The sequence below is a fragment of the Harmonia axyridis genome, chromosome X (genome assembly GCF_914767665.1).
Source record: "Harmonia axyridis chromosome X, icHarAxyr1.1, whole genome shotgun sequence".
In the NCBI taxonomy this organism is placed as follows: domain Eukaryota; kingdom Metazoa; phylum Arthropoda; class Insecta; order Coleoptera; family Coccinellidae; genus Harmonia; species Harmonia axyridis.
Genome location: NC_059508.1, coordinates 7,487,438 through 7,508,973, shown reverse-complemented (window position 1 = coordinate 7,508,973; position 21,536 = coordinate 7,487,438). Strand labels below are relative to the sequence as shown.

At 33.7% G+C, this 21,536-nt stretch overlaps 2 protein-coding genes across 4 annotated transcripts in view; one reads left to right on the top strand and one right to left on the bottom strand.

Annotated features, from left to right (window-relative positions):
* Nucleotides 1-21,536, bottom strand: part of LOC123685869 (ras-specific guanine nucleotide-releasing factor 1-like) — a 262,806-nt gene that overhangs the window by 17,109 nt on the left and 224,161 nt on the right. The window contains exon 19 of one of the 2 annotated variants that reach the window (XM_045625730.1): nucleotides 17,728-17,791. The exons of the other annotated variant lie outside the window; for it this stretch is intronic. Coding sequence (XP_045481686.1) covers nucleotides 17,740-17,791 — 52 coding nt within the window. The 3' untranslated portion in view covers nucleotides 17,728-17,739. Of the gene's footprint in view, nucleotides 1-17,727; nucleotides 17,792-21,536 lie in introns of those variants that run through there. 2 annotated transcript variants of the gene reach the window in all.
* On the top strand, nucleotides 381-8,328 carry LOC123685870. 2 transcript variants are annotated; one of them, XR_006748361.1, is made up of 2 exons: nucleotides 381-7,836; nucleotides 7,959-8,328. XR_006748361.1 is itself a non-coding variant. In XM_045625731.1 (2 exons), exon 2 carries the CDS (start codon nucleotides 3,367-3,369, stop codon nucleotides 5,356-5,358), a length of 1,992 nt encoding a protein of 663 aa, XP_045481687.1. In that variant the 5' UTR covers nucleotides 381-2,119; nucleotides 2,242-3,366; the 3' UTR covers nucleotides 5,359-8,326. The 2 variants fall into 2 exon arrangements, 1 of the variants encoding a protein (XP_045481687.1); XM_045625731.1 differs by having other exon boundaries at nucleotides 381-2,119; nucleotides 2,242-8,326.

Genomic DNA, 21,536 nt, shown 5'->3' with positions numbered 1-21,536 from the left:
ACAGTTTTAAGGAATAGTACTTTGTTATAATTAAAAAAAAACAGCTTGGTTCATAATGATATAATTCAAATCGCCTTCTGTTTTCTTCCATTTTTCTTATCCTGAAGATCTAGTTTGTATTGAGGATCCTTATTTTTAAGCCTCTATGTCTTAGGTCAATTATTACAGGTAAAACACAGTTCTAATGAAATTTTCCTTCGAAAAACTCTTCATCGATGTTGACTTCGATGAATAAAGTATCCTTCAAAGTTCACACGACAAAAGCATTTTTCTCTTTCAGCTATATTCAATTGTCCCTGAACTTGAAAATAATAATTCTGACTTTGTTTCAATCGATATTCCTGATCATCATTTTTTCGAAATATGTGATTTGTTTCCTTTCAATAGCGTCCTTTATCATATTATTTCTTGCTAAAAAAAGGCATTTGATTTCAATTGAATGATTACTTTTTTCAAAAATGCCATCTAGAGAAGGACCTAGACCTTTTTTTTTATTAATAAAAAGGCCACTGTTTGTGATCTTCGAGCACAATTCATTCTCTAATAAACGCTTTGCTCGATCTTCATTATTTTTCCCCAATCTATAGCTTTTGCAGAAAAATTTTTATATAAAATGCATTCCACTATTGAGCAATAACTTGACATAGGAGGCATTTTACATATTTTTCCAAATATTGAAGCAGTCAACAATTTCCTCCTCTGCTGATGCCAATCAGCGGAATCAGTTTGAAGCCGTGTTTTCAGCACAATTTCTTTATGAGCTTCTTCTGTTTTGATTAAACCCCTCAAGAATTCAGTCCTATATAATTGGAATATTTCCTCATCCATGTCTGGGTTTTCACAATTTTCTCAATAATTATTATCTGGCCCTGCAGAGAACTGTGGCTTCCAGTCCCTTCTTCTTTTTCTTTTTGAAGACACTACTTCGTTCCATTCTCTACAACGTTTGTCCTGGACTACGACCTATCATATCTATGTGTATAGCGTATAGCGGTTTTTTTTATTCTTTGCAACAACTACTGCCTAACAAGGACTTTGGTATCATCTTCTCAAATCGTAATTAATTATTTTACCTCTTATTCTTTGATCATAGCATTGAATTGTTCCACAATGTTCGTTGTTACATTTTCTATGAGACTTCTGGCATGTAGTGCTAAATATCTCACCGCCTGCATAATTTCCTCCTCTATATCGAACTGTCACAAATCTTGCATATAGTTGTCTTAATCAGCTACTTTTTTCTCACAAAAGTAGCCTAATGTGGCACAATTCTTATGTTCACCAAATATATGACTGACGCTATCAATAATATCCATCTTCAAAAAATTGATTTTATCTTCATGCGTTTTTTCCTTTTTTGAATTGTACAGATTTTAATATAGCCGTTCTGCATCGTGAAATATTTTTGCTGATCACATTCTTCAACGGCCCTAGAACACTACATGCTTTCGAGAGTTCTCGTAGTTTGTTACAGTAGTTCCTCAGTAAATGATTGGTACATTCTATTTTCTGAACTGTACAATGTTCATAAGGTCTACTATCAAGAATTTTTTGTAACAACTATTGTCCTCATCGGCAATCATTTTGTTGTACATAGGTGAACTGTGTAATAATCGGGAATTTGAGATTCTCGATTATTGGGTCTGGACGTCGCCAACTTGCGGTAGGTAGACCAGACCCTTGTAAGGTCAGGCACTTGACATTTGACTTGGTGGAGACTAATAAAGTGTGAAATTTATTGGTTCCCTATTTGTCCTATTTGTCAAATCTGGATGATGGAAATCTTTTTGTACAAGTCGATACTTAGGTGCAGTCTCGACCTCAGCCGATAAGAATGTACGTTTTAGGGTGTCAAAAATTAGTTTATCGAAGTTTGTTGAGTGGTCTCCTTATGGGAACATGCAATCCGTGGGAAGAGAAAAACTTGGCAACAACGGAAAAAATCTAAGACGTTATTTTTGAAGGTACGCCCATCGGGGGGCGGGAAAATAAGTAACCTTAGGCCAAAGCAGAGAAAAATTAAGCAGTTAGTGACGAGTAAGTTTCGGGAAACGGTTAGTTTCGGGGAGTTCAGGGAACTCAAGAATCAGTTCGGGAATTAGGAAGTTTAGAGTTGAAGGTAGAGCGTGGAAACCTTCTTTAGTGGAAGTTAGTGACGAGTAAGTTTCGGGAAACGGTTAGTTTCGGGGAGTTCAGGGAACTCAAGAATCAGTTCGGGAATTAGGAAGTTTAGAGTTGAAGGTAGAAGTTAGTCGATATAAATGTTTTGAAAGATTAGGTTTGAAACGTAGTTTGAAAAATTCAATAATAATATTTTTCCTTTTTGGTTTTGTCACGGGTCGACAATAGATTCAGTAGAGTTAAAGATTAGTCATAACGGTATCGGTTCGCCAAAGTTTCCGTGAGGTTCGAGATACGTTTCGCGAGAGTGGACTGGATGTGAAGGATTATCCATCGAAGGAATTGACAGGTAGCAAGTGAGAAATTCAAAAGTTTAATTTTTTTTTTGTTTGGTTGTTCTGTCCAATGTTCTGAAATCTCCAGTTAGTTTATGTAAAAGTTTAAGGCAAGTCTTCCGAAGATCAGTTCTGGCTCAAGCTTGATTTTGTTTAATTTTTTTTGTGTTATTAAAATTATAAAAGAGCTTATGCCTTTTAGTTATCTCTAGATCTGTTCCCAAAGAAAAAATCCAGTTTAACACTAAGTCCTGTCCCTAGTGCGACAGGCCTTACCCACACTTTCTCCCTTAATAAAGGAGAAATTTTGATTAACATCTTTATAACACTACCACCACCTTGATCAGAGGAAAGCCGCTCTTCCAATGATCACAAGAGGCGGTGGACTAGTACAAATGGTGACAGCCGGTGCGATGTGTTAATTTTTTTTTTCTTTTTGGAACAATATAGTCGATTTTTTCCTCCGAAAGAATTTCGGATTTTTGAAGAGGTAGATATTTTGAATAAATCTTGGAAGAAGAAAATTTTTAAGTTGTTGGACATATAGCCGATTCAATTTATGTGGAATTATTCTGACAATTTTAGTCGTGATAAATAATAGTTGAATACTAGAGATAGAGATATTGGAATAAACTGAGAGATTTCTGGACGAAGGTATTGATGATATTGAGTGATTGAAGAATTAATCATATGTTGTAACAGTTTCAGCTAGATAATTTTATTCAGGGAAATACTTTAGGAGAAAGCCGTTAAGGAGTACGAGATCGGTGTAACTAAATTTGTTGAGTTGTATGAATTTTTTTTTGGTAATATTTGGGTGAACATTTTATTCCTCAGGACTTCAGTGGACATTTTGTACCTAAATAAATCGTTTATTTGTTTAGACAGTAATTTAAGAAAAACGCTGACAATGTTGCCGACGGCTAGCACCACCTCTACGGCGAATACAAGTTGTTTATCGCAAATTCCATTCAGATACCCTTTGGGAATTATGACAACAACTTTAGACGATTTTTCAGGCAAGGACGTAACCAGATATTTCGAAAAATTTGAACTTAGGTCGCAATTAGACGGGTGGAGTGAACATGAGACGTTGACATTGCTTAAATTCAAACTAGTAGGGGACGCGTATAATTTTTTTAAATCTGATATTGCCCTAAATTCTTTATCATATGCGGAATTAAAAGCAAGATTCCTTCAAAAATTCAGTTCTGTTAGGTTACCTTGGAAAAATCAGTGGAATTTGAATAATTGTTTTCAGAGACAGGATGAAGACGTTTCATCTTTTTGCACTAGATTGAGAATTATAGGGGCGGAACTATTAAGTGAGGATTTGTCCGGGGCAACGAAAGATGAGGAATCGGGTATTAGGAAGAAAAATAGGGATTTGATTCTAAATCAATTCAAAATTGGACTACGTAAAGAAGTTATGAGGGAAGTCGGTATTTTTTTATTGCGCGAGGAAAATTTGGATTTAGAAAAAGCAGAGGAACTAGTAAGATTGCAAGAAACGACTCATGAAATGTTGCAAGGGAGATTATCTACTAGAAATATATCGGAAATTAAATTCGGAGTAATATGTCAATTTTGCAGAGAAGTAGGTCATTCGGCAAAAGAGTGTAGAAGTACTTGGGCAAATTGGAGGAACATTCAACAAAACGTCAAAAAAGGCTGTTATTCTTGTGGCCAACAGGGTCATTTCGCGAGGGAATGCCGGACTTACAGGAGATCAGTAAGAATAAATAGTGAAGGATGTTATTCCTGCAATCAGATAGGACACTGGTCGAGAGAGTGCCCAACGAAAAATTGGAGAGAAACCCAATCTCGTAATAATTCTCATTATCGACCATGTTCAGTTAGTAATGAGTTCAAAATCGGAAATATCAGAAAAGTTTACCTCAGTGAAAATAAGTCTGAAGGATTAGCGGAAAAGAAAATGACGGATATTCAGGAGGATGAATCGCGAATTGAGAAAAAGAACATACAATCGGTCGAAAAACAGATGAAAAGTCACATAAATAATAATATTTTTCCAAAAGTAAATAAAGTTAGGGAACTTGAAGTCGAGACGCAGTACAAAGACATTAACAATTCAAATATGATAGAAGAAAGGGTTAGCGGTATTAAACGAGAGAATATAAGGGATAACGAGGAACACGGATTGACGGTTAGGAAAATGATGAAATGTGAGAATTTGAGGGACTTAGACGGTAGGAGAGATGATTCGGTCATAACGGCAAAGGAAATCAGAAAAACTGATATCACTTTGGCATCAGGGGTAGTTATTCCGGTTCGTTCGAAAGAGTTAATACCGGCCAAATTGAAGAACAATACGGAAAGAAAGAATTTAGTTGGTGAAACAATGAAATTAGAGACAAGACCAATTCACGAGATAGCTAATCAAAATATCCAGGCAGAAAAATCGGCAAGGGTGACTAGAGTTAATACGAAATCAGTAGACCCCCAGTTCAAGTTGGCGGATTTGGTGTACTTAAAAGAAATGAGCGCAAAAAGGGGATTATCAAGAAAACTATTGAAAAACTGGGCTGGACCGTATAGAGTAACCGAAATAATTGGTCCTGTGACGTGCAGGGTAAGAAAATGCGGGGGCAGAGATGAACAAATTGTACATGTAAATCGATTGAAACCGTACACTGCACTAGGTGATGAAATGGGAGAAATATTAGAAAAACGCGTGAGATCGGGATATACGGTCCTGGATACTGATTCAGACGAAGAGCAGGAGGAGTTAGGAAAATTCCCCCCGTTTTTGATCCCCACTTGGGAAAATCAGGATGAAGATCAGGGGGAAAGCGAAGAAGAATCGGTAGAAGAAGTTGAAATTCCTGTTCGACGGTCGAATAGATTAAGGCGCCCACCTGATCGATGGGGCTACTACTAGTCGCGAAAGACAGCCTCAGATAAAGCGGGAATGGTAATTTCATATGGATTTTTTTTTTATTGTGGTTTTCTTTTTTTTTTTTTTTTTTAATGTAGGATTTATTAAGTAAGATAGATAGTAGAAGATAGGGTAATATAGCGTAACGTCGCGATGGGTAACGTGAGGAAAATCTTAGAGATATGACCTTCAGGAGATGTGAATCGGCTCCTGCCCTTTTCGTAGATTCCAGGGACTCGCTAACTCGGAGAGCGAGAATCTGTTTGATATTTTAGATAATTCAAGTAGTATTCATCGGTTTGTTTGGTTTAACATTTTATTGGAAAAAACATTGTGGTCGCTGAAGGACATCCCTCGCCTGCAGTTCATAGGTGAGCACAATGTTTTGTTGAATAGTGGCAATGGGTGGAATGTTCTATTGTATGTATAATATTTTGTGTGTGTTTTGTTCTAATTTAGATATTATGTATTTTAATGAACCTCTTAGAAATGTTTTTTGGTCTAATATATAGCTCCTAAGTTGTTCAACTTGCTTCCTGGAGAATATAAATCTTCCGTACACCACCCTAATTTCAAGAGAAAAGTGGGGAAATGGCTTCAATGTTCAGACAGAAATATTATTAACAACAATTAAATTGTGCTCAAAAATTTGAGGAGATATATTGATTATAGGATATTGTGATACTGTTATGAGTCTGAATTTTGTAAAATTGTTTTTCGTTCTTTTCTTATTGTTATTTTTGATCAGCATTGTTGTGACCTCGTTGATATGTAGAAGTGAAAGAACATCACTTACAAGTAGCAACGCTACTTCTGTGATTTATGTTTATTTTCATATTATTTTCATGTAATTTATATAGGTAGTACGAGGAAGGAGAAACCAACCGTCGTGAAGAAGGACCAAATTGTAGTTAAGGGAATAACCTTCCTCCCAATCGTGTGTGTCTACCGCGAATAGTATATGTGCGGATAAGAACACTTAATTAATGTGATGTCCCGACACTATACTACAGTTCGCGCCTGAGAAGCGTAGACAGTTTCGTTGAGCAACCAGGCGAAAGGGTTAAGTTGGGGGTTATGGATGAAGTTACTCAGTTGTTCATTTGCGAGATATAAGTATGGAGAAATGAAGAGACGAAAGTCAGCGAGAAACTGAGGATGCAGAAGAAGTTTACACAAACCGTAACTTCGCACAAATCCGATCATGTTATACACTGCGGATACTGAGGAAGATATCAACGATTTTGAATAAGAACAACACTTCATCGTACTTTAACTATAACCTAATGTATGGAGGAGCAGACTACCAGTCTTGCGAAAAAACGCTCAAAAAGTGAATCGCGAATTACAAACGATATGCGTAAAATAGTCCAACTATAGACTTATCTCACGATCGTTGTGTAACGTTGAGGACAAGTGACACTATGCCCCCTTTCCCTATCCTTGGAGGTTATTCCTGAAGCGAAGTCTGGGTCCAGGAGAAAACGAAATATCGTCCTGAATGAAAACACTAGATGCCGTCATGACGAGACCAGGATGTGCCGCGAAAGTGTACTAGAATTGCGAAAGTGAACTCATAGAACTCCATGTTGGAGCGGTGAAGTGGTTAAGAAGAGATATTTAAAAGAATGTTTGACGAATTTTGTTTTTCTTTTTGGACTGAAGATTTTTTTTTATTTATTTTTTTTTGTTGGTTGAAAATTTTTGGAATTGATCATGTATTAAGAGAAAAGAACATACCACCTTAGTAATAATAGTTTTTTTGAGGGATTGAGTTTAAATGAGTCAATTTAAATTTTTTTTTTGGTTTGATATGTTTTGATATGAATGCTTGATTGGTTATTGCATTATTGTATATACTTTGGTTATATGTGTTTGGGAGATGATGAACTATTGGACAGAAGACAAGGAGGACAAGGGAAAAGTTATGGCAACCGATGTCATAACTTTTTCGAAGAGGGATGTATCTGTAATAATCGGGAATTTGAGATTCTCGATTATTGGGTCTGGACGTCGCCAACTTGCGGTAGGTAGACCAGACCCTTGTAAGGTCAGGCACTTGACATTTGACTTGGTGGAGATAATAAAGTGTGAAATTTATTGGTTCCCTATTTGTCCTATTTGTCAAATCTGGATGATGGAAATCTTTTTGTACAAGTCGATACTTAGGTGCAGTCTCGACCTCAGCCGATAAGAATGTACGTTTTAGGGTGTCAAAAATTAGTTTATCGAAGTTTGTTGAGTGGTCTCCTTATGGGAACATGCAATCCGTGGGAAGAGAAAAACTTGGCAACAACGGAAAAAATCTAAGACGTTATTTTTGAAGGTACGCCCATCGGGGGGCGGGAAAATAAGTAACCTTAGGCCAAAGCAGAGAAAAATTAAGCAGTTAGTGACGAGTAAGTTTCGGGAAACGGTTAGTTTCGGGGAGTTCAGGGAACTCAAGAATCAGTTCGGGAATTAGGAAGTTTAGAGTTGAAGGTAGAGCGTGGAAACCTTCTTTAGTGGAAGTTAGTGACGAGTAAGTTTCGGGAAACGGTTAGTTTCGGGGAGTTCAGGGAACTCAAGAATCAGTTCGGGAATTAGGAAGTTTAGAGTTGAAGGTAGAAGTTAGTCGATATAAATGTTTTGAAAGATTAGGTTTGAAACGTAGTTTGAAAAATTCAATAATAATATTTTTCCTTTTTGGTTTTGTCACGGGTCGACAATAGATTCAGTAGAGTTAAAGATTAGTCATAACGGTATCGGTTCGCCAAAGTTTCCGTGAGGTTCGAGATACGTTTCGCGAGAGTGGACTGGATGTGAAGGATTATCCATCGAAGGAATTGACAGGTAGCAAGTGAGAAATTCAAAAGTTTAATTTTTTTTTTGTTTGGTTGTTCTGTCCAATGGTCTGAAATCTCCAGTTAGTTTATGTAAAAGTTTAAGGCAAGTCTTCCGAAGATCAGTTCTGGCTCAAGCTTGATTTTGTTTAATTTTTCTTGTGTTATTAAAATTATAAAAGAGCTTATGCCTTTTAGTTATCTCTAGATCTGTTCCCAAAGAAAAAATCCAGTTTAACACTAAGTCCTGTCCCTAGTGCGACAGGCCTTACCCACACTTTCTCCCTTAATAAAGGAGAAATTTTGATTAACATCTTTATAACACTACCACCACCTTGATCAGAGGAAAGCCGCTCTTCCAATGATCACAAGAGGCGGTGGACTAGTACAACTGGAACAAAATCCTTCAGCTTCCATGGCGGTCGATCGCTTAGTTCACTTCTTCTGCTGCGGCTTCTTCCATAGATTTCAACGCTATCTGTTCCCAGGCATTACATATTTCATTGTGTACTCTTTCATTTTGAAATTATTATAGTTATGATCATTGTAAAAAATTTTGAATGATTTTCTGTTACCTACTTTTGAATAAACTTTCTTTTTTACAGTGAAAATGAAAAACAAGGGATATTCATATCATTCCTATTTTCTTCAGCTGTGCATAACCATCACCGTGATTCATGACACTACTGACGGCGGATGTGCTTATATCAAGTATTTCTGGATGTTCATATTGTTTTCGAAATTCTACACATATCACGTACGAAAACTAATTTCGACTGAAACCCAATTTTTATTTCCTTCACCAAACGCATATTAGATGAATTTCATTAAAAAAAAAAACGGAGTGATTAGAAAGTTCTTTCAGAGAATCTATGAATTGCAGAATATAAACAATTCGGAATTCATCCAAAGATATTTCCCAGCAAAAAAGATTCGATTCAATACACATAAACAAAATTATAAGAAGAACTGCACAGGCCAAATAGATATGAAAACTTCTAGGAATAGGTACCTCAACCCCAAATTGAAAATACCATTCTAGAAATTTCAGTTTGAAAATGCGTTATTTCAGTGTCAGGTATAGTTAATATTCTTCATTTCTACATAAAATCATTTAGTAAGTAGAAATATATGTATCGGTACAAAAATAGACCATTTTGAATCCTTACTCCGAAATTGCCTTCTTTCAGGTACCTATGCAATGCTGAACCTACCTAGAAACTGTCAAATTGTCCAGCAATGAAATAATACGGTACACAAAAGAGTACCGAATAACCTTTATTTACAACTGATGTTTATCTGATGTGGCAATAAAATCGTGAAATAACTCAAATAAATTTACACGAAATCACTTCTTGTTAACTTCCAAAGTATTATCCTCAAGCACAATACCGAATCTAAGAGAGGTTCTGAACTTCCCAAATTTTGTATTATATGAAATATGGTAAAAACAAGGTAATATGCCAGCCATCATTACATCCGAATCGCTTTCCTTCATAATAAAAGACATTTACTTTTTCCCAAACTTACGAAACCTTCGGTCCGAAGTAATTAATTGACTATTGGATCCAATCCAAAACCTTCCATGAGGAATCCATTTTTTCATTCAAGAAAGTTACATGAAAATCGGTCGTATGGCTCTAAAAATAATCAATGCTGCAATTGAAACATGCAGGTATAAGCGGCAAAATATTTTTTTTGTTTGTGACAAATAATTCAGGTTTACAAGAATATATTTCCTAAAAGACGGTCCTGATAGCTACAAGCCACGCCCCTCAGGGAGGAGCAACGATTTTTAGTTCACAATTCTGGCACTTGAAACAGATTTACAACGTCACATAGAATTTTGAGTAACTATGATGTAATATATTTCTAATTGGTATCATTGGAAAGAAGAAGAAATAGGCTATGACCAATTTGTATTAGATTTTCGAATTTAGGTCAACTGAAGCGACAATAAATTATTCAAAATTGCTATTGAAAATCGTACTTTCTACTTCAATAAAACAATTAATTTGCAACTTAAAGTGAAATTATTACCTAACGAACATACAAGGGATTAAGACCTTCCAATATTGTTTTGAATCATCTCGATAGCGTTTACCGTTCCTGAGAAAATCAAGACCGAATTAGTTAAGAAAACGCCTGAATTTGCGCCGCGTGAACGGACTCTTGAATATTTAGCGTAACCGAATACAAATGGCTGCGGAATCGAAACAGTGTCCTCTAGCGGCAAAAAAGCAGCTGATATGAAGTTCTTTGTGAGTACTGAACCTATTTTTCGCTTTTGATCCGCTAGATGTCACTTTTTCAACAAAAAACTTGTGGGGGCCTTATTTCGAGCCGGGCCTTATAACCCGCCGGTACCTTATGAAACATAATGGCCGCCACCGTACATAAACAATGAATAAAATACTAGTTTTTGACGAAAAACAAGGGATTTTTATTTCAGGAAAAGCTTGAAATGTGATTAATTTATCATTTCTAACGGAAATCAGTTAATAAAATACAATAAAACTAGCTATTAATGTGGATAACCTCACCTTCATTAGGCCAACTTACAATAAAAAAAAAAAAAATAGCAGGATTGAGGAATTTATGTCACCGGATTCGTGATCTAAGACCCAAAATAAGTAAGTCTGCAAAATTTCATAACTTTTGACTCATTATTGAAATTAATTCTATATAGTAAACATTATGTGAGAAACCTAAAATTATCAAATACAATTAAGTTTTGAGTGTTTCTGCATTCAGCTTTCCAATTACATATTGAAAATATTCTCTACTTACGTATATTTTGAATGAGTGAATTAAAAGTCTGAAATTATCATCAAAGACGATTCATGAAATATATCTGTTTTCGTTTAATTAGATTTCTTACTATTTTCTGAATTACAGAAGAAAAGTTTGAAAAGCTTGACATGCGTCTGACTGACAGTTATGATGGAATCGTTACTAGGGATGTTACATTTTTACGAAAAGAACCGAACAAGTTTTCGCAACAGTTCCGAACAGTTTTGAACTGTTCTTTCATTTAACCTGTTCTTCAACAACTCTAATCGTTACGGCAACAACAGAGCAAGTCAGAACTGTTTTCATTATATATTATATACATACCTGTTCTGCAACTCTAGTCGCGGCTTCATTTACAAAATTTCTGTGGTTTCATTAGAGGTATGGTCTGTGGAGAACTTTGAGTATAAAATAATAGGAGGGAGCATAAGACCAGCGGATCAAAAAGGTTTCTGCATTTAACCGACTCAAGTTTACGTAAGCAGTGGTGTAATAAAGTAAAAACTTCATTTTAAATAACGAATGTCAGTATTGAGTATCAAAGCAGATATATCAAAATGAAACTTAACTTAATGTTTATAATGGAAAACGAAGATGATATTGGGTTTATACAATAAAAGTGACTTTATGTAGTCCAAAAAAATAATTTTACGTGAAATAAGAGGACAATTATTCTTTTCAAAAATCAGTGATATTAATTGAAATACAAGTGAAATGAATTGGCTATCATCAAACTTGTAAATGATTTTCGAAATGAATAAATGGTAGTTCATATGGTGTTATTCTGGTTTTTTTGATATTGGCATCGGATTCAATTTAGTCCTCCTGAACATATACAGGGACATTAATGTTGACGAGGACGCTGTGAATACAAGGTTTTCAAAGGGTTCACAGACCAAATTAGATTTTATGTCATAGTTCCCAATTGTCTTCTTTTTTTTTCATATGGAACAATAGATTTACTATTTTTTTTTTAATTTCTACCTGAATGGCTAAAACCGTGATAAGTAAATAAATATATTATAATATAACAAATACATAAGCGTACAATTTTTTTTGCGAAATTTGAGGCTTTATTGTAAAACACTGGTTATACATTTATGATTCGAAATATTGCCCATCGCTGGTCACTATACTTTCTCCCATCTTTCGGGCAGCGTACGAATTGAAAAAACTGGTCATCTTCTGAAGCGATCCACGAATTGATCCAAGTTTTTATTTCTTCATAAGATAGGAAGTGCTGGTCAGCCAGGCTGTGTGCTATTGATCGAAACAAGTGCGACGGTATGTCTCTCAATGCTCGACACAAATGCATTGATTGCGTTCGATAACGATCGCTTGTGATCGTTTCAGTTGGTTTTAACTACTCATAATACACTACGCCGAGCTGGACCCACCAAATACTGAGCATGACCTTAGAAACAAGAATATTCGGTTTGGCCGTCGACGTGGAAGCATGGCCGGGATATCCACATGATGTTATGTGCTTGGGATTATTGTAAAGAACCCGTTTTTCGTCTCCAGTCCCAATCCGATGCAAAAATTCCTTCCGTCTTTGCCTTGAAAGCAGCTGTTCACAAACAAACAAACTCCGTTCAAACACCTCCCGGCTTCAACTCGTACGGCACCCACTTTGCTTGTTTCCGAATCATTCCTATGACTTTCAGGCGTTTTGAATGGCTTGTAGTCCTAATGATCCTGCCAATTATTGGTGCGTTTGAAATGAGTCTTGATCAAGTATTGCCTCCAATTCTGCATCTTCAGAAATCTTCTCTCTTCCACCGCGATGCTGGTCTTCGACATCAAAATCACCATTCTTGAAGCGTTGAAACCACTCTCGGCACGTTCTTTCACTAATAGCGACCTCACCATAGGTATTTGAGAGCATTCGATGAGCCTCAGCCGCAGATTTATTCATATTTCAGTAGAAAATTAAAACCTCCCGCAAATGACGAGAATTTGGCTCGTAAGCTGACATGGTTAATCGTGAATAACTTTATGATGCAGAGACAAATCGACTAACATGTCGATGGCGTTATGTTCACAAATAACTAAACTTATTGTATGACATCTACGATATATTTATTTCGATTACCACTTACCGTTACAGCCAGCTATTGCAAAACGGCAGGAGCAAAGTTGTACGCCTAAATCTAAAATTTCATAATATGACATTGTTCATGATGCCCTATTCAGCTAAAATATTTTCGAAGTTCCGGCGCTTCCGGTTATATAAGAATTAAAAAAATTTTTTCGAAACGAACTTTTTTTTTCATTTTATGTCTCAGATATTATCGAGATTTCCATTCTCAATTTTTTTGCTAAAATTATTGTGTTAGTCCTCATAGTTTTCAAAAGATCCAGGAAAAACCGTAAAAAAGATAGAATTTCCTTAGTCACAATTACCTGAATTATTTTTACTGTGAATATCCTATGCCTATTTCAATTCACTTTCTCAAACTAAAATGATGTTGGAACATCGTGCATATCTTGAATTTGTGAAATATCATCACAGGGTGTTTCAAATATTGTGCCAAAAATTGTGAACAGAATTTGATCATAACTTTCGATTTTCAAATCATAACCCTATTTTTTTTGTGATTTCGTTGGATTCTACGGTAAAAAATAAGGGTAGTGTCCAAACATGATTATGCTCTCAAATTCAATAATTCAAGAGTTATTTGAGATTTCATGAATTTATGTTATACGTAGGGTCAATTTTATTCGATTTGTTTCCTGACAGATTAGCAATAATACTCTATGACCATAGAAATTTAAATATCTAATTACCTTACATGTGACAGGTTTTTTCATTATCAAAGCTTCACTAATTTGATTTCACGAATTGAATTTACGATATTCAAATGACAAAATTCTGGATATACTTTTCTCTAATTATGTGGAAAATCAGTTCTTTCCGGCACATTTTGTGGAACAAAATAGACTGGAACGGATTTATCTATTATTTGTCAAATTTGTGATATAGAAAACTGTTCTGTCAACCAACATTTTTCAATGCAAAAATCACTAATAGATAATTTATGGAAATTTCCGTTAATTTCAATAAAAAGGCAGTGAATTCGGGAACATAATGTTTAAAACTCGCACAGAAAGCTCATTCTACCACTCGGTCATTTTGAACTCTTGGAAGAATATCAATAAGTTCTGCACTTGTATTATAAATATCTAATTCCATATTCACGATGAATGCAATAGAATTATTGGTAGAACTCATCAAATTTTGAATCAAAAATTTCCTCATCTTCTTGAAAGGATGTTGCATACTTCATGAATATCCATTATACTGGATGAAGTTCCTACCTAACAGAAAGTTTGAAACATCCTTCCGAATTATCTTCTCGTCAATTGGTGGTAAATGTGGATATTTCTGATTGAATGCTCGACAAGTTCTCGAAACAATTCTGTTGCATTCACCGTGGATATGGAATTGATCCAGAATTTCATTATTTGAATAACGGGGATTCATATCGTCAAATTATAATCTACTAGATTCAATAATGAGTACACCTGTCACTTTGAAATAATTGAATATTTGAAACGCATTCTAGAAACAGATTGAATGAAATTGACCCTACGTATAACATAAATTCATAAAATCTCGAATAACTCTTGAATTATTGAATTTGAGAGCATAATCATGTTTGAACACTACCCTTATTTTTTACCGTAGAATTCAACGAAATCACAAAAAAATAGGGTTCTGATTTGAAAATCGAAAGTTATGATCAAATTTTGTTCACAATTTTTGGCACAATATTTGAAACACCCTGTGATGATATTTTCAAATTCAAGATATGCACGATATTCCAACATCATTTTAGTTTGTGAAAGTGAATTGAGTATACGCATAGGATATTCACAGTGAAAATAATTCACGTAATAGTGACTATGGAAATTCTCTCTTTTTTACGGTTTTTTCTTAATATTTTGAAAAATATGAAAACTAACGCAATAATTTTAGCAGAGAGTAATTGAGAATGGAAATCTTGATAATATCTGAGACATAAAATGAAAAAAAATGTTTTTTTCGAAGAAGTTTTTTTTAATTCTTGTATAACCGGAAGTGCCAGAACTTCTGAAATATTTAAGCTGAATAGGGCATCATGAACAATGTCATATTCTGAATTGTCATATTCTGAATTTTCAGATTTCAAATCGGCTCCGTTCTCCGGAAGCAGAGCAAGTCTAAGTATATATAAAACCGCTTGCACATTTACGTCAAACTTTAAACGTAAAATCACAGCCCAAACGGGACCATCTAGAGCAAAAATGACAAGAATAAGACCCCCCTCAAAATCGTCTGGAGATCCCGGGAAAAATCCCAAACCTTCGATTCTCCCCGCGGTTTTCGAGTATACGGGGTGTTTTGGATCATTTTGACATTTCAAGTCCCATATTTCTGTGGTATCTGTGGACAATTTGGCTGTCAGTGTCATGTTAATAATAAATATTCCATTTCGATATATGAAAGTTCTTGAAACAGTTTGCAGTTTCCAAAATTGTTATTCAATATTTAAATAAATGCCGACAGATAAAATGCAAAGTCTTCGACGAATCGAAAATTCGATAGATATTTGTCAAAATTTGGAAATGAACATTGATATCATCATCGAATGCATTTTCCTCAACTCAGGTTCGTTTGAAGGGTTTGTATTATTTGGAATTAATTGGATGAATGTTACTTTATTTCAGGAATTTTTCGTTTATTTTCCACAAACTATAAAACTACATTCCCTTTCGTGAGAATTTGAATTTATTGCGATAGAAGATGGAACTACCAAAGAGAACAGAAGCTTCATTCATCAATTCAGTCTTGGATTGGAGTAAAAGTTATGCTTCTATGAAACAGATAGAAAAACTCCTTATAGATAATTCACAATTGGCTTTATTACTGGAAAAAAGAGCCAAGTTAGTCAGATAACAGTCGAAAGTTTCCATGTGTTTTTTGAATATCTAAAATATACACTTTTACGACAAAGGAGTGCAAAAATATAAGTGACCACTCCGTTTTTGAAGAATTTGAGTGCAGTGCTGTTGAATTTATAATGAATAAGTCAAATCTTTCATACTAATAATTTCAACTATATATACCCTGTTATATTATTTTCCGCTCTACTGAAACATGTATTAATAAACCTTGGAAATTAGAGACTCTCAAACTTATAACCTGATTTCTCAAAAAGGTTTCACCAAGATAAGATATTATAGGTAATTGCTTATGAGGTAACATAGGCCATGGGTATTTGAAAGGCAAGTCTATTCATTATGTCTCTTTTTAGTTGGTTTATTATAGCTATACTGAATATTTCTAAAAATAACATTCACCTTAGATGTGAATTAATTAAATTTGGACTTATGCATCATATCATATATGACTATGAAACTGAGAAAGACATATTCTTCTAAATTCCATTATAAGTCTTTTGAATAGTACTTTGAAGATATTGATTTCAATAACGTACGGAATATATCAGTTGAAATACTAGTTGAAATGTTACGACAGAAATAAATTTTGAAGGATCATTCAGTATATGAAGAATTTTAACATGGCAGTCACTTTCGAAATTGGTATCAATTTTGCAGCAATTCAATGAAGGTATAAAATACTTTAAAAAGCAACTATTTATTGAAAATTTCCATGTCATGAATGATCAAATTTGTATAAAAATGTAGATACCTACCTATTTGTTCACTAAAACTTCCAATCTTTTAATCGTTATAGGAATAGGTGCTATATGGCCATTTCAAAAATGCTATCCTACTGATTTATTCATTGCTTTTCATTTTGGTAAAAATTAAATTTTTCATTGATTCAGATCCAAAGTTAACATTTGAAAAAATCAAGTCAGTGTAGTTATCGAACCCACTAATATGGGTCAATAGTATTGGCCGTTACATTTTTAGTACCGATTTCAAATACTCAGTTCCTTTTGACTGAAGTAAAAATTGAACAATGATCTTTGTATCTTGAAATGAGTTTTGCACTTTTCCAGTGTTCAACAATGAGATAATTATTAAATTGACTCAAGAAATTAACAGAGGATGCTATATCAGGACTAGTTAATACTGCTAAAGATGTTAATAAACCTATTAATTTCTTATATGGTTCATCATTACAACTCTCTTTTGTTGAATCAAAATTCAATTTAGTTTTCACATGTTCACAATCAGACATGTTGAATTATTGCAATACATATTTGAAGAATATAATCGATAGCTTTACTACCTTTTCCATAATTTCTAGTAATATTCATCCCTAATCATTTTTTAGCTTCCCCTAATTTCTTTATCATAAAATTTTCTATCAGAAAATTCATTCAGAATTAACATTAGTTAAAACAAAAAAGTCATCCACGTACAATGCAACAATAGTAAGCCAATTATTTTTTAATTTATGTAAATACTATGATCAATTGTTGATCTTTTGAAACTTATATCTATCAAAATTTCATTTACTATATGGGACATAAATTGACCTGTTTAATTCACTTCTGAGTAAAACCCAGAGCCACAAGTCTCGTTCTATAACATAGCATCAATACAATCTTCAGATACTAAAAAACTCCTTAGTTCGTCAGGAATTTCCAACAGGTCCTTCAAATTGTTGCAATTATATTGTATTTCTTCACAAAATATGGAATAGAAGAATAATTTGCTGCTCAACTGAAAAATGTATTGATAAACCTTGGAAATGAGGGACTTCTTATAACCTGATTTCTCAGATATGGGTATCTGAGAGGAAGATCTATTATTCATTCTGCCTCTTTTCAGTTTGTTTATTACAGCTATACTGAATATTCCTAAAACAAAAATCTTACTGTAGGTCTTTTCATAGATCTTATCGAACGATTATGTAAATTCAATATTTGTCAAAACTGAAAATAAACATTGAATGCAATTTCTTTATTTCAGGTAATATTTCTATTAATGAGTCAATTGAATAAATGTAACTTCATTTTAGGGCTCACAAGTAAATATCCAATGGAATGATAGCCCTTAAAATATATCTATTATTCATTTTGAATTGACTTACAAGAATATCAATATTTTCATCGGCAAGACATAAAACGACAAATTTTCTTTCAAAGTTGAAATTCAGAGAAAAATATGCTAATAATTGTCTATTGTAACTATTAAATGAACAAAAAAAAGACCATGAAAAGGATTACAACTTAACTAACAAACATAAACTTTTTTTGTCAATTTTTCCCACCCAATCATCAATTAAATTTGGATTTATGCATCATACATGTCTCTATAAAGAAGAAATGTGCTAATTTAAAATCTTAATGTTGGGATTATATTATTATTCAATATTCTCTAAAAAATTTTTACAAACCTATAAGAATGAATAACTTTCTTGAAAGACTGACGCTCACATTTTGATTATTCATTCCTCCCAAATTCATCAAAGAAAGAAATTGCCATTTCTGGAAAAATGAGATCTGAGAATTTGGTTGATATCGGTTATTTTTTATTCATTATTAAAGAATACAATATACGATTTATATTTCAACAAAATTTTAAGACATGCGTCTGACTGACAATTATGATCATAGAGAAATCTTTGTTTATGGTTATGACTGCGTTCGGCAAATCCACACTAGGGATGGGCAAAGGTCAGAAAACTATCGATATCTATACAGGGTCTTTCACGAGGAACCTCACCCATATTTATACGGGAAACTACTGAACGTATTTTCATGAAATTCAGCACTTATAAGTATTTCACGATGCTGATGAAATCTAAAATATTTTCAAGGCATGAGCACCTCCGGTTTTTCCGGAAATGACGTCAACTTCCGTTTTTCAAATTAGAACACCATTTTTTTATTGCAGAAATAGATTTCTTAGAAAATTTCAAGTTATTTTGATGTAATATTTTTCAGTTTTGGTTGAAAAATTCTCTCTGAGCGGGAAAATTCGAAAAAAAAATCGAAAATAGAGCTCCGCTGAAACAAGAATAACTTCGAGGTTTTTGGATGGAAAATTTTCATTTTTGGGATTTTTAAAGATGTAAGATTGATGTATCCACTTTAAAATCGAAATCGCGATTCATGATACAGGGGGTGAAAAAATCGCTTTCAAAATTAGGGATGACAAAATCGTGAAAAATCAATTTTTTCAAATTAGAACCCCATTTTTTTATGGCAGATAGTGAATCTACGTTAAAAAATAATGTGAGTGTATGCATCACACCCTTGCCCTAAAATGGATATTTTCTGAGTTATTCACAAAAAACTGTTTTTCGTCTTGAATTTTCAGCTATTTCTTTTCCCTTCACGCCAAAAAGATGAAATTTTCAGGAACTGTTATTTGGACCATGCTGTAGATTTTTCACCCCTTCTTGAAACCGACTTCAAGTTACTATTAGGAGAACCATGGCAAACTCTCGCAGTTATAACTAGAGAATTTCTCAAGTTTGTCATGGTTCTGTTAATGGTATCTCTCGTTGGTCTGGGTCCGTCAGGAAACCTCTCAATGAACAGTCGAATCGTTCTATCTACAACTTTATTACATTCTCCATGAAATAGAATGAGATTTAAATAATCTTCATTGGTGAAATTAGGCATAGTGATCGATTTTATAACTTAATTCGAATTATCACCAAATTAATAGTAAACACAAAATGCTACTGAATAAAGAGGAATTTGGCAGATGTAATTAATGATATCTATCATTAAAAAAAAAGAATGTAAAACATGGTAAGTTTTTGCATATGGTTCATAAGGAATTATTTATTTATCACTGGAGAGAAAACCGATGGCCGATTAGTTGAAATAAAGAGGTTTCCGATACAAATTCGAATCAAAATTCGCCATCTATTTAGGAACAACCTGTAACTTTTTTCTCTTGCATATTAGGGCAGTAAAATCTAAAACATGGTTTAAGTAACAGTTCCTGAAAATTTCTTCTTTTTGGCGTGAAGGGAAAAGAAATAGCTGAAAATTCAAGACGAAAAACAGTTTTTTGTGAATAACTCAGAAAATATCCACTTTAGGGCAAGGGTGTGATGCATACACTCACATTATTTTTTAACGTAGATTCAATATCTGCCATAAAATTTGGTCCCATAGAAATACTCGAAGCACATAACGTCGAACCCCCTGAAAATTTAAGGCTAGGACCGCCCTTGATTTGTCGTCATGGAAAGTTATTTGCATCAAATATTTTCATGTGAGCAAGGGCCAAACGGTCTGTTCTAGGAAAAAAAATCATATAGAATTCCACCCTAGAATCAGCATAGTATACCGAGTGAATCGTCTGAAATCAGCTAACGATACAATTTTCTATCAGATATATTCATTCAGAATTAACATTTGTTATAACAAAAAAGTCATCCACGTACAATGCAACAACAGTTAGCAAGTTATTTTTTGATTTTATGTAAATACAATGCTCAATTGTTGATCTATTTTAACTAATATCTGTCAAAATTTTATTTACTATATATATTGCCCTGTTCAATTTACTTCTGAGTAAAACCCAGAGCTACAAGCTTGCTCTATAACGTAGCGAACCATCACAGCTTTCATTCAGCTGTCCTCCACTGAATCAGAATTATCTAGTGAAATTTCTATATCATCCCTTATCTATGATAACTACATCTCGACTGGTATTAATGAAATTGTAACCTGTATCCCTTTGATTATTCACCAGAACTCATAAAAATCATTTTTGTCCATATACCTTCAAGAAATATGCAACAGAAGAGTATGCAAAATTCATCGATACAATTTTCAGATTCTAAAAACGCCTTAGTTCTTCAGGAATTTCCAATTGATCTTTCGATATTATAAATTATTGAAAATAACCTACTATTAACCAAATTTTTAGATTTCGAAAGGTGTCCTTTCTTGTATTCTAAATATATACACCCTATGTATACTCTTGCAGGAGTTTGTTCTTGGAAAATGACATTCTCACATTGCCTTCTATTTTCATTCTCAAATGTCTTATCTATATATACTAAGGAGAACGAAAACAAAATAAAAAAACTTTCTAGTTTTCATGGTTATAATACAAGAAATGAGGGAACATTATTTATACCAAAGCATAAAACTAGTAAATTTGAAAAATCTCCATTATATCAATGTATAAAATTGTATAACCATGTGCCAGATTATATAAAATCTCTTTATGTAAATAAATTTAAGAAAGTTGTTAAAGCATTGATGTTGAAAAAATGTTATTATTGTGTAAATGATTATCTTTGTGACTCATTTGAAACTGGTTAATTATGTTTTTCACTGACTTGTCCTATGCACTTGTTTGTTTTACAGGATTAAAAAACTATTATTATTATTATTATTATTATATAATTGTTGATCATATATTGTATTTCTTAATAAATTATGAAATAGAAGAATAATTTGTTGCTCAACTGAAAAAAGTATTGATGAACCTTGAAAATGAGGGACTTCTTATAACCTGATTTCTCAGAGATGTTACACCTAAATATGATATTACGATTGCTTGTTACTGAATATTCCTAAAACAAAATTCCACTGTAGGTCTTTTCATAGATCTAATCGAATGATTATG